The sequence below is a fragment of the Hypanus sabinus genome, chromosome 3, assembly GCF_030144855.1.
Source record: "Hypanus sabinus isolate sHypSab1 chromosome 3, sHypSab1.hap1, whole genome shotgun sequence".
Lineage (NCBI taxonomy): Eukaryota > Metazoa > Chordata > Chondrichthyes > Myliobatiformes > Dasyatidae > Hypanus > Hypanus sabinus.
In genome coordinates, this window is record NC_082708.1 from 190,410,813 (window position 1) to 190,424,399 (window position 13,587).

The window sequence follows — 13,587 nt, forward strand, 5'->3', positions numbered from 1 at the left end:
CTATCTTCCCACTAAATTTTGCTCTTTCACTACTACATTAGCTTTGGCTTCCCTTGTCAGCCACGGTTGTACTAAATTTGCCATTTGAGTATTTCTTCATTTTTGGAAATCACGAGTCCTGCATCTTTTTCATTTTTCCCACAAACACACGTCATTGCTTGTCTGCTGACATGCCTGGCAGCAGCTCCTTCCAGTTTACTTCGGCTAACTCCTCTCTCATACCACTGAAGTAATGCTACATCAGACTTTACTTTCTCCCTATCAGATTTCAAGTTGAACACAATCATATTGTGATCACTGGTTCTTAGAGGTTCTTTTACCTTAAGCTCCCTAATCACCACTAGCTGATCCCCTTGTAGGCTCAATGACAAGCTGCTCTAAAAAGCCATCTCTTAGGCATTCAACAAACTCACTCTCTTGAGATGCATTACCAACCTGATTTTCCCAATCAGCCTATATGTTAAAGTCTCCCATGATTATCATAACATAGCCCTTTTGACACACCTTTTTTATTTCCTTTTGTAATCTATGGCCCACCTCCCAGCCACTGTTGGGAGGCTTGTATATAACTACCATCACGGACCTTTTACCCTTGCAGTTTCTTAACTCAACCCACAAGGATTCAACATCTTCCAATCCTATGTCACATCTTTCTACTGATATAATGACATTCTTTACCAGTAGAGTCACACCACCCCCTCTGCCTACCTTCATATCCTCCAATATAATGTGTAACCTTGGACATTCAGCTACCGTCCTTCAGCCATGTTTCAGTGATGGCCACAAACATCCTACCTGGCAGTCTGTAAAAATGCAACAAGATCATCTGCCTTATTTCTTATACCCCACTCATTGAGATACAACACCTTGAGTAATGTATTTGCTATCTTTTTTGATTCTGTGTCCTTAAAGTACTGATACTCACCCTATTTGCTGTGACTATGCCCCATCACCTGCCTGCCCTTCCTGACAGTCTGACTGCATGCTATCTTTACTTTTCAGCATTTGTACTATCCTGAGTCCTGTCACTACAGTTCCCACCCCCCTGCCACATTAGTTTAAACCTTGCCAACAGCTCTAACAAACCTGCCTGTGAAAATATTGGTCCCCTCAGGTTTCCTCAGTTCTAGTCACCCCGTTACAGGGAGGATTAGAAAGAGTATAGCAGAGCTTTACTAGAGTGTTGCCTGGTTTCGAGGGCATGAGAGGTTGGATGAACTTGGTTATTTTCTCTGGAGCAGCTGAGGGAAGATCTGATAGAGTAAGCACTCATTTTCCTAGGGATGAAATGTCAGAGTGCATGCATTTGTGGTGAAAGGAGGTAATTTGAAAGGAGATGTGAGGGGCAAGTTTTTTTTTTACATAGACTGGTAGTGGGTGCCTGGAATGCGCTGCCTGGGGCAGTGGTAGAAGCAGATACATTAGAGGCTGTTAAGGGACATTTAGATGGGCACATGAATGTGAGGAAAATGGAAAGATATTGACCTTGCGTAGGCAGAAGGGATTAGTTTAGTTGACCATTTGATTACTAATTTAATTGGTTCCACCCAATGTTGTGGGCTGAAGGGCCTGTTCCTGTGTTGTACTGTTCTGTATAATAGATATTACACCTCACAAGCTTGTGCTATGCAGTTAAATCCACATGACCAATTAACCTGCTAACAAAGGCAGCTGAATGAGTACTCTAGTGTACAAGTAAATGGGAGACTGGGAATGGTTTATTTCAAATGGGAGCTGGAGCTGCCCTGTGGATTAACAATGGGTAGTTGTTGATGGTAGGATAGGTCATGGAGAAGTACAGCTCAGAAACAGGCCCCTTCAGCCCATCTAGTCCGTGCCACTCCCATCGACTTGCACCAGGACCATAGCCCTCCCTACCCCTGCCATCTATGTACCTATCGAGACTTCTCTTAAATGTTGAAGTCGAGCTCTCACATGCACCACTTGTAGTGGCAGCTCATTCCACACTCCCACGGTCTTCTGAGTGAAGACATTTCCCCTGAAAGTTCTCACTTTTCACCCTTAAGCCATGAACTCTGGTCGTAGTCCCACCCAAAAGGGCACTGAGGAATGTGATCTGGGAATACAGGTCCATAATTAATTTAAAGTAGCGTTGCAGGTAGATAAAGTGTCTTTTGGCACATTGGCCTTCAAGAATCAGTTTATTGAATACAGGAGATGGGATGTTATGTTGAAGTTGTTTAAGGTGAAGAAAGTCGCAAAATGCCCTTTAATGACTCTGGGTCTGCAGCTGATTTGCAAGAGCCCCTGTGATTCTCTTTTGCTGGACATTCTTTGCTTTCCAGCTGCTTGAGGTTGGAGTTTTGTGCTGGTTTCAGAAACATTAACGAGTGTTTTCTTCTCCTTTGCTAAGGAACAGGAGGTCTTCCCCTTCAACCTGGATGAGTTTGTGACTGTGGATGAAGTGGGGGAGGAGGAAGACCTCGCCGGAGATCAGATCCCTGAAAATCAACCTGAAATCAGCACCGAAACATCAGAAAGTACTGAGCTCAAACTGGTGGGAGCAGAATCCACTGAGGACGTCCCAAACGCAAAGTCAGCTACAGGTAAACCCACTGCCCAGGGCTGGCAACCCAAGAATCCAAACCAGATACGGGCTCCAGCCACCTGGCATCCTCTTCTCAGGACCATTCCAGCCTGCTCCTGACCAGGCTCTAGCCAGAGAATCCCTCATCCCTACAACCTTGGAGTGAACCCATCCCTCTCATCCTCATCATCAAACACATAAGACATTGAACCATTAGGGAATTATGTGCCTGCCCCTCTCCACAGTGGGGATTTATAAGGCATTAGTCAGACTGCACTTGAAGTATTATGAGCAGTTTTAGGCCATTTTAAGAAAGGATCTACAAGTGTTGGAGAGGGTCCAGAGGAGGTTCATGAGTATGATCCTTGGAACGAAGGAGTGTTTGATGGCTCTGGGCTTGTACCCCTGGAGTTTAGAAGAATGAGGGGGGGAATCTCATTGTAACCTATCAAATATTGAAAGGCTTAGATAGAGTAGAAGTAGAGAGGATGTTTCCTATAGTGGGTGAGTCTAGGACCAGATGGTGGTGAATCTGCGGAATCCTTGGGTGTATTTATAGCAAAGGTTGATATGTTCTCGATTAGTCAAGGCATCAAAGGTTACAGGGAGAAGACTGGAGGATAGGATGGAGAGAGGAAATAAATCAACCACAATTGAATGGGGAGCATTCTGTACTGTCTGCTAATTCTCTACTGTCACAATGAGGCCACATTCAGGTTAGAGTAGTAACACCTTATATTCCATCTGGGTAGCCTCCAACCTGATGGAATGAACATCGATTTCTTGAACTTCTGGTAATGCACCAACCTCCATTTCCCTCTTTCACCTGCCCATCAGCTCCCTCTGGTGTTCCTCCCCCTTTCTTCCATGGCTTTCTGTCCCCTCCTGTTAGATTCCCACTTCTCCAGCCCTGTATGTTTTTAACCAAAAAGCTCTTTACTTCACCCCTCCCCCTCCCAGTTTCATTTATTACCTTGTGTTTATTCCTCCCTTCCACCCCCCCACCCCCCAACCACCTTCTTACTCTGACCTCTCATCTTTTTTTCTCCAGTCCAGATAAAGGGCTTCGGCCCAAAATGTCGACTACTCTCTTCCATAGATGCTGCCTGGCCTGCTGAGATCCTCCAGCATTTTGTGTGTGTTGCTTGGATTTCCAGCACTGGCAGGTTTTCTCCTGTTTGAAATTCTGTTCCCATGTCTTATGATAGGGAGCTTTAATGATGGATTTTGCCTTGAAGCAGCACCTCCTCTAGACATTACCAATGGTATAGGACGTATGTTCCCGTGAGATACTGGGTACATAAGAAGTTGGCTGTTGTGGGTTGTGTATGCAACAATTGATGGTTTCAACATTGGTATAGATGGACAATATAGGATTGTGGTTAGATACCAGAGAGAACAATCTGGGCACGTAATGAGAAGCCACTGCTAGTTGGACTGAATTCTGGAGGGACATTGGCAGGGAGAGATGGCTGGTCACTATTTCAAAAGCTGGGTATTTGCAAAGGACAAACATCTTATTTTCTAGCAGGAATTTCACCTGATCAAAGCGCTGGAAAGAATGGCATGGAGTGAGGGTAGGCAGGGGTTTTCTTTGGATGGAAGAGTCGGGGTGGAAAGCTGGGATTGTGCTGAGATTTACAGAGGGTGCAGTGCTAAAGATAGCCCACATACAGAAGTTCAATCAGGGCGGTGTCAGTCACTTCAGAAATGTCTTCACTGGGAGTGAAAAAGAACGGTGGGTCCTTCAGTCCATCATGGTGCAGACCATGGTCATCTGCATATTTCCTACAGTTCTGTTCAAATCCAAGGGATGTGGGAAGAGCAGAGGCAAGGGATTGTTTGACCCCCTTGTGTTAATGGGCATGGCTTTGTCCGGGATTCCATGTCACCCACAGAGAGTAGTGGATAAATCTTGTAATGTCCATGTATAAACTATAGGAAGAACAGAGGGAATCATGCCAGTTGTGACAAATGTCTGAGATTTGTTCCCATTTCCACAGCAACTGAACAGGTCGAAGCGGTGGAGACCACAGAAGTGACGTTGAAACCTGAGGCCACAGCCCAGCTGGAACCCCAGCCCAAGACAGCAGCTGATGAGCAGCCAATGGAGACGGAGACAGAGAAAGCAGCGGAGGCTCCCTCAGCAGAGCCAAGCAAAGCCCCTCTCCCAGACACCAGACCAGAGGCTGCAGCGCTCCCAGTCACAGAAACCACAGTTGCCCAGAGGGGGACCGCGTCCCCAGTGTCTGCAGGTGGTGAACCTGCCCGCAGCTCAGCGGCACCTCCACCCAGTAACCTCTCCCCTGTCCCTGCCTCTTCTGGAGGGGACGCCACAAATGCAGGCCAGGAGCAGCGAGCAGGTGAGCACTGGCTGGCAGGTTAACAACCACCTCCCTGTCCTGTGCAGGGAATAGTTGCACAAAGAAGGGGGAGCTGAACAAGTTCATGAGGGAGAAGAGGATGTGCCAGAATTTTCCAAACATAGAAACATGAGTAAGCCATTTGACCCTTAGAATCATAGAGTCCTACAATGCAGAAATGGACCCTTTGGCCCATCTAGTCGAACGTCAAGCTGTTATTCTGCCTTGTGCCATCGACCTGCACCTGGACTGTTTACCCTGTGGGTGAGACTACATGTTGAGCCGTGACAGACAGACTTTATTGATCCCGAGGGAAATTGGGTTTCGTTACAGCCCCACCAACCAAGAATAGTGAAGAAATATAGCAATATAAAACCATAAATGATTAGGGTTACCAGTTTGTCTTGTGCCATTGCAAAGGATGGTTACTGGTTGTCCAGATCTCCTCGGTGAGCCAGTTTCCTGTTACCTGTCTTTATTTCACATTTATTATTTTGTTCAGCTGGTTTGGACTGAACCAGGCAGGTTACAGTGACATTCAGCAGGGATGGAATAAATATGTGGGGAGCTGGAGAGCTGCAATAAGCACACTGGGCTGAATGGCTTCTGTAACTGTTCTGAAAATCCCCAACCTGCATGTCAGGTTTGAAAACTATTTCTCCCCTAATGCATTCTGTTTTACCAGAACCCAAGATGAAGAGAGAGTCTCCACCTGAGGTGGAACCCGCTGTAAAGAGGATCAGGCTGGCTGGTACAAATCTCACTGAACTGAAGATGCCTCCTTACAAGCCCAACAGCCCTGTCGGTGAGTACACCGAGGTAGTGCAAAGACTAGAGTGACGGTATGCACATCACTTATAAAACAGGTTGTTCTCTGTTCAGACTGACCCACCAACCTGCACCTAGGCTCTTTACCTCATCATTGCCTTCTGTGATGTCTCAACAACTCCCTCTCACCCCTCTCATTGCCCCACAATGATATCACAGTTGACTCTTGAAGTGGAAAAGGATTTGATGGGTAGTGTGGTGGGTGGGTGGGTCTGGGTCCATGCTGCCGGGGGGGGGGGGGGGGGGGTGGTTTGATAACAATAGTCAGTTGTGGAGTGCAAGGTAGTCGGTGGTTGTGGGGGTTAGCAGGACCCATCAGGCACCTTGGAACCAAAGTTCAGCCAATGGCCAGGGTTAATTACTTCTTATTCTGTGTTCACAGGTGTTGAATTTGTTGTCCCAAAGACTGGTTACTTCTGTCAGATATGTTCCCTGTTTTACACAAATGAAGACACTGCCAAGGTGACCCACTGCAGCACGATGCTGCACTACAAGAACATGGAGGTAAGGAGTCACTAGGGTGTGGACAGGTACCACAGATTTTAAGGTGATTGGAGGAAAGCATAAGGGCAGAGTCAAAAAATGACTCTTTCGTGTCAAAGTGAAAACATCTTGACAATGTGATCAAAGTTAATTACAAATAGCAAATACAAAATAATTGAGTGCATAAGTATTCACTCCCTTTAACATGACACACCATCACTGGTGCAGCCATTTGATTTTTGGAGATCACCTGGGTGAAGTCAAGGAGTTTCAATTGATTGTATTAAAAATACACCTGTATCCAGAAGGTCCAACTGCCAGTGAGTCAGTGTCCTGGCAAGAACTACACCATGAAGACAAAAGAACACTCCAAGCAACTCCACAAAAAGGTTATTAAAAAGCATTGTCAGGAGATGGATACAAGAAAATTTCGAAGTCACTGAATATCCCTTGGTGTACAGATAAGTCAGTCATCAAGAAATGGGAAGAATTTGGCACAGCTGTAAGTCTGCTTAGAGCAGGCCATCCTCAAAAACTGAGTGACCATGGAAGAAGGGGACTAGTGGGGGAGACCACCAAGAGACCTATGACAGCTCTGGTGTTAGGAGTTTCAGTGGCTGAGATAGGAGAGTGGCAAAGAGAAAGCCACTGTTGGGGGAAAAAAAACTCATGAAATCTTAGAGTTTACCAGTAGGCATATGGGATACTCTGAAGTCAGCTAGAAGGTTCTATGATCTTATGAAACCAAAATTGAGCTTTTTGGCTATCGGACTAAGCACTATATGCACAACACGCTGGAGGAACTCAGCAGGTCGGGCAGCATCTGTGGAAACGAACGGTTAATGTTTCAGGCCGAGACCCTTCATCAGGACTAAACACTTTTGGCATAGGCCAAACACCGCACATCATCAAAACTGCACCACCCCTATTGTGAAGCATGGTGTTAGCTGCATCATGCTGTGGGGATATTTCACTGCCAGGTGGCAGAGGGCAAGATGAATGCAGCAGAATACAGGGAAATCCTAGAGGAAAACCTGATGCAGTCTGCAAGAGAACTGCGATGTGGGAGAAGATCTGCTTTCCAGCAAGACTATGACTCCAGGCATAAAGCCAAAGCTACACAGGAATGACTTAAAAAACAAGATATTTAATATCCTGGAGCAGCCAAGTCAGCATTCAGACTTCAATCCAATTGAGATTTGTGGCTGGACTTGGAAAGGACTGTTTGTTCATGATCCCCATGCAATTTGACAGAGCTTGAGCAGTTTTGTAAAGAAGAATGGAGAAAAATTGCAGAGTCCAGATGTGCAAAGCTGATAGAGACCTATCCAGATAGACAAAAGGCTGTAATCGCTGCCAAAGGTGCATCTACTAAATATTGGCTTGAAGCTGGTAAATACTTATACAATCAGTTATTTTGTAATTAATTTAGATCATTGTAGGAATCTGTTTTCACTTTGACATGAGTTTTTTGTTGATCAGTGTCAAACAAAAGCCAAATTAAATCCACTGTGATTCAATGTTGTAAAACATGAAAATTTCCAGGGGGAGTCGGTGAATACTTCTTGTAATGGGCACTATGTGGGAGAGAAAGGTTAGATTGATCATGAATTAGGTTAAAAGTGTCAGCACAACATAGTACAGGCCATTTCAGTCTACAATGTTCTAAAGATGCTGGAATGACAGATTTGTTATTTTGCAGAAATACGTGAACCAGCGGAAAGAGGAGATTCAGAGACAGCAGGAACGTGTGCCGAAACAGGAAAAGTGACTTAATTCACTCCCTACAGAGTATATTTTGGGTCCAAGTGTTTCTCTCCACCCCCCCACCCCCCCTGCTCTCAGTTACAACAGTGTACAAATGATCTTTCCACTGTAATGATGATGGATTCTGTTTTTTTTTTTGCGTTAATATTGTCTTGTGTTTTTATGGAAATTGTAACAACCGGCGATTCTGTTATTCAATTAAAATTATGTTCTACAGATGCTGTGTCTTTAAACTTGCGCTGACATCTTACTACATACAGACCTGTCTCAGGATACTTGAGAGAAAATGTTTCTATCCATAATAATTGGATTATTTTTTACACATCAGAAATCCTAAGGCTATCTGTGGAGTGAATCTGTTCCAAGACGGTCTGTCAGAAGTGAGCAGTCACAGGGAGAATACAACCTGTACAGTTAGCAGCAGCCCTTTGCAATTAGTGCTGCAGGAAGACTAAGACACAAGCTCCCAAAGGCACGAGCAAAACCCTGCTGGGGCACTGCTTTCTACTCCAAGCAAAAAAAATCTCAGGCTGCTGAGTTCTGGTCCAGGGTCAGAAACAGAGGGGGGAGTGTTTGGGTCCCTAATAACCTGATGTTCAGTGAGTGTGTTTGCTCTGTTCTTGTAGAGTGAAAGTAAAACAAGGGAGTATTTTTATTTAACTAAAGATTTATTTACATTACAGCAAATGGAACAGAGGAGAGAGTCCAGGCATCAGGCACGAGTTGCTGAGTAATCACTGCCAAGAGACCTTCTTGCCCAAAACACGATTGGTGATTTTCTGGGGGGGTGGGAAGGGAAAAGAGAGAGAGATCATAAATAGGAACAGGTTGTTCCATCATTTCATCATAGCTGATCCATTCTCCTGCCTTTTCTCCATAACCTTTCACATCTGGACTAACCAAGAACCTAAAAGTACCCAATGGCTTGGCCTCCACAGTTGTCTTAGTAACAAATTCCACAGATTCAACCCCATCTATGCTGAGACTGACCTTTGCTCCTAGATTTCCCCCACCATAGGAAACATCTCTATGTCCACTCTTAGCCTTTCAATATTCAATGAGCCATCCCCCCTCCTTGCTTTTAAACTCCAGTGAGTACAGGCCTGGAGCCATCAAACGCTCTTCATACATTAAACCTTTCATTCCCAGGATCATTCTCATGAACTTCCTCTGGACCCTCTTCAATGCCATAAGATCCTTTCTTAGATAAGGGGCACAAAACTGCTCACAATACTCCAAATGTCTGACCTGTGCCTCAGAGCCTCAGTATTACTTCCTTGCTTATATACTCTAGTCCTCTTGAAATGAATACCAACATCGCATTTGCTTTTCTCACCACACAGATGTTGGACAAGGTGATACATGGGGGAGGAGGGGGGTTTGTTGCTTCAGGTCTCTGTCTCATCTGCCCAGCCACTAATGCTAATAAAGTTACACTGCATTCAGGCCACGGTGTCAGTACAGGCAGTCACCAGCTCGATAGGTGTAATTTACAGCAACCAGTTCACCTACCAACCTGGTCACAGGGAGGACATGCAAAGAAGCAGAGCCTTTGACCCATCTATTCTCTCCCTCATTCCACTGACCTGTATCTTCCCCATCCATGTATCTCTCCAATCTTCTCTTAAATGTTACAATTGAAACTGCACCTGCCATCACCATCGGCAGCTCAATCCACACTCCTGTACTCAATACTCATGATTTATGAAAGCCAGAAGCTCTCTTTATGACCCTATCTACCTGTAACACCATTTTTAAGGAATTATGGATCTGCATTCCAAGGTCCCTCTGTTGTACCATTTACTGTGTAATACCTGCCCTGGTTGGTTCTTCTGAAGTGCAACATCACACTTGGCTACATGAAATTCCAGCTGGTCCAGATCCCACTGCAAGCTCTGCTAGTCTTCCTCACTGTCTACGATGCCACCAATGCCTTATAAAGCCTCAGTATGACATCCTTGCTGTAATATTTGTCTACTCAAAATAAAAAGCTTATCTATCCAAATATGGATGTATCCTTTCCCTCAGAATACCTTCCAGTAACTTGCCCACAACTGACTTCAGACTCGCTGCTCTATAATTTCCTGGCATAGTCTTTGAGCCTTTCTTAGACAAGGGTGAAGTGCTGGATAATAGCTAATGTTCCATCAATTAGGGATGTTTTAAATATATCTGTGAGGGCCCTTGCAATTTCTGCACAAGATCCAGGACAACCTCAGTCTTCAGGGGTCCACTGTACTCCACAGGGTGCTGGAGTCAGGCAGCGGACCATTCTTGTGCAGGGCTGAGCTATGTCTCTGGGGACTCACCTGTTTATAGACCTGAGCTTTCAGGCGGTTAGCCCGATACTCTGTTTTCCGTTTTTCTTCTTCTCTCCTCCTGACCACTTCGGGAAGCTGCTCATACAGTCTGCAACAAACCAGAAACAGGCTTCAGTGGCCAGCTTGTGCACCCCACAGGCTGTGCAGAGCTTGGTCTGAGGGCAGGAAGAGGGGGCTCAGTTCTCACAACTAGCAGTCAGTACCAGAACTGGTCAGCAATGCCCTGAAACTTTACACAATACACATGGTCAGTAGACACAGTAACTCAGCTTCCATTTCCACAGATGCTGCCTAACCCAAGATTCGAGCAGCAACATCTTATTCTGTCTAGGTAACCTCCAGACTGATGGCATTAACAGATTCCTCCAGCTTTTGGTAATACTTCCCCTCCTCTTTCAATTGCCCACTCTGGCCTCTGACTTCTCCTCACCTCCCCTGGTGTACCCCCCATCCCTCCCATGGTCAACTTTACTCTCCTATGAAATTTCCTACTCCACTTCTTTTCCTTTTTCACCCATCACTTCCCAGCTTCTTGTTTAAAAAGAGAGCTTTGCAAGCACTTGGCCATTGCAGAGGTCCTAACAGTGGCAGGAGCAGGGCACTGCAAACTAAATAAAAGTACAGAATGGACAAGTGGGTTGGCCATTATCTGGAGTAGGCCAGTGGCAAGAGTAGAAGCTCTTTGAAGACCGTGTTCAGGATCTGGATGATCTTTGGCTTGTATGGGAGAGTGAGGATATAATTGATCAAAGTTACAGGGAAGTAGTCACCCTGAAATTGCAGGAGGCAAGCAGCTGGGTGACTGTCAGAAGGAATGGAAATTAGTGGGAAGATACAGGATTGGGAAGTTTTTAAAAACCTACAGAGAGCAACAAAAAGAATCATTAGAATGGAAAAGATGAAATATGAAAGCAAGCTAGCAAATAATATCAAAGTGGATAGTAAAAGCTTTTTCAAGTACGTATAAATTAAAAGGTGAGAGTGGATATTGGACCACTGGAATGAGGCAGGAGAAATAACAGGGAACAAGCAGATGGCAGATGAACTGAATGAATATTTTGCATCAGTCTATTGTGGAAGACATTAGCAGTGTGCTTGATGATGTAGTGTGTGAAGGAAGAGAAGGTGCTCAAAAAGCTAAAAGACCTAAAAGTACATAAGTCACCCGGGCCAGATGAACTGCACCCTCGGTTTCTGAAAGAGGTAGCGTTAAGAGATTGTGGTGGCATTAGAAATGAGTTTTCAGAAGTCATTGGACTCTGGCATGGTGCCAGAGGACTGGAATATTGCAAATGTCACTCCACTCTAAGAAAGGAGGAAGGCAGCAGAAAGGAAATTATAGACCAGTTAGCCTGACCTCAGTGGCTGGAAAGATGTTAGAGTCAACTGTTAAGGATGAGGTTATGGAGTACTTGGTGACACAGGACAAGATAGGACAAAGTCAGCATGGTTTCCTCGAGGGAAAGTCTTGCCCGACAAACCTGTTGGAATTCCTTGAGGAGATTACAAGTAGGATGGATAAAGAGGATGCCGTGGATGTTGTATATTTGGACTTTTCAAAAGGCCTTTGACAAGGTGCCACACATGAGCTGCTTACTAAGTTAAGAGCCCATGGTATTACAGGAAAGTTACTAACATGGTTAGAGCATTGGCTGATTGGAAGAAGACAGTGAGTGGGAATAAAAGGATCTTTTTTCTGGTTGTTTGCCAGTGACTAATGGTGTTCCACAGGGGTCGTTGTTGGGACTACTTTTTATGCTGTACATAGATGATAGAATAGATTGCTTTGTTGCCAAGTTTGCAGTTGACATGAAGATTGGTGGAGGGGCAGGTAGTGTTGAGGAAACAGAAGGTCTTAGATTAGGAGAATGGGCAAGAAAGTGGCAAATGAAATACAATGTTAAAAAATGCATGGTCATGCACTTTGGTGATAGAAATAAATGTGTGGACTATTTTCTGAACAGGGAGAAAATCCAAAAATCTGAGATGCAAAGGGACACAAGTCTTTGCGCAGAACACCCTAAAGGTTAATTTGCTGGTTGAGTTAGTGGTGAGGAAGGCAAATGCAACCATTTCAAGAGGTCTAGAATACAAGAGCAGGGATGTGATGCTGAGCCTTTATAAGGCACTGGTGAGGCCTCACCTTGAGTATTGTATACAATTTTAGGCTCCTCATCTTAGAAGAGATGTGCTGGCATTGGAAAGGGTCCAGAGGAGGTTCACAAGGATGATTCCAGGAATGAAAGGGTTATCATACAAGGAACATTTTTGATGGCTCTGGGTCTGTACTTGCTGGAATTTAGAAGGATGAGGGGTGATCTCATTGAAGCCTTTCGAATGTTGAAAGGCCTAGACAGAGTAGATGTGGAAAGGATGTTTCCCACTGTGGGAGAGTCTAGGACAAGAGAGCCAGTATAGAGGAGTGCCCTTTCACAACAGATGTGGAAAAATTTCTTTAGCCACAGGGTATTGAATTTGTGGAATTTGTTGCCACATGCAGCTGTGGAGGCCAGGTTATTGAGTGTATTTAAAGCAGAAATTGATAGGTTCTTGATTGTGCATGGCATCAAAAGTTACGGGGAGGCCACAAAATGGGGTTAAAGAGAAAAAGAAAAGATCAGTCATGATTGAATGGCGAAGCAGACTCGATGGTATAAATGGCCAAATTCTGCTCCTATGTTTTTACTGTCTTATTTCAACCCCCTACTTCCCCACCTTCTTATTCTGACATCTGCCCCCTTCCTTTCCAGTCCTGATGAAGCGTCTCGGCCCAAAACTCTTTATTCTTCTTCATAGATGCTGCCTGAGCTGCTGAGTTCCACCAGCATTTTGTGTGTGGATTTCCAGCATTTGCAGAGTGTCTTGTGTTTATGATTTGTGGAGAAATGCTGTCTGACCTGTTGAGCATCTCTAGCAGTCTGTTTATTCCACTTGGAATTGATGGCTTTGTGGCCAGGTTTGCAGATGTTACAAAGATAAGTGGAGAGGCAGGTGGTATTGAGAAAGTCCTACCTCAAGTTTCGGGGGACTGTCACTGTCCACACCCACAGCAATGCCCCAGAATGTCTCATTGTGGACATGAATAGATTATATTCTAGCAAGCCTACCCATATTTAACCCTGTCAATGCATCTGGGGTTGGGCTGGGCAGATGAAATGTCTTGAGCGGACATAACCTCAACGTGACACAGGTGGGTCTGTTGCTGTGCCCCAAGTCCTGTCACTGTTGTCCACATGGATCTATGATTAGACCATAATGTGCAGGAGCAGCATTAGAC

General features: G+C 44.9%; 2 protein-coding genes across 8 annotated transcripts in view; one reads left to right on the forward strand and one right to left on the reverse strand.

Moving 5' to 3' along the window:
• The window catches only part of znf638 (zinc finger protein 638), a 113,336-nt gene extending 105,131 nt beyond the window's left edge, over nucleotides 1-8,205 (forward strand). The window contains exons 21-25 of the mRNA XM_059963493.1: nucleotides 2,375-2,567; nucleotides 4,552-4,911; nucleotides 5,597-5,716; nucleotides 6,122-6,243; nucleotides 7,925-8,205. Coding sequence (XP_059819476.1) covers nucleotides 2,375-2,567; nucleotides 4,552-4,911; nucleotides 5,597-5,716; nucleotides 6,122-6,243; nucleotides 7,925-7,993 — 864 coding nt within the window. The 3' untranslated portion in view covers nucleotides 7,994-8,205. The remainder of the gene's footprint in view (nucleotides 1-2,374; nucleotides 2,568-4,551; nucleotides 4,912-5,596; nucleotides 5,717-6,121; nucleotides 6,244-7,924) is intronic.
• A 129-nt stretch (nucleotides 8,206-8,334) lies between these two features.
• Nucleotides 8,335-13,587, reverse strand: part of alms1 (ALMS1 centrosome and basal body associated protein) — a 78,335-nt gene continuing 73,082 nt past the window's right edge. For all 7 annotated transcript variants that reach the window (XM_059965888.1, XM_059965885.1, XM_059965887.1 and 4 more), the window contains 2 exons: nucleotides 10,299-10,398; nucleotides 8,335-8,768 (listed from right to left, as the gene is read on the reverse strand). In XM_059965888.1, coding sequence (XP_059821871.1) covers nucleotides 8,724-8,768; nucleotides 10,299-10,398 — 145 coding nt within the window. In that variant the 3' untranslated portion in view covers nucleotides 8,335-8,723. The remainder of the gene's footprint in view (nucleotides 8,769-10,298; nucleotides 10,399-13,587) is intronic.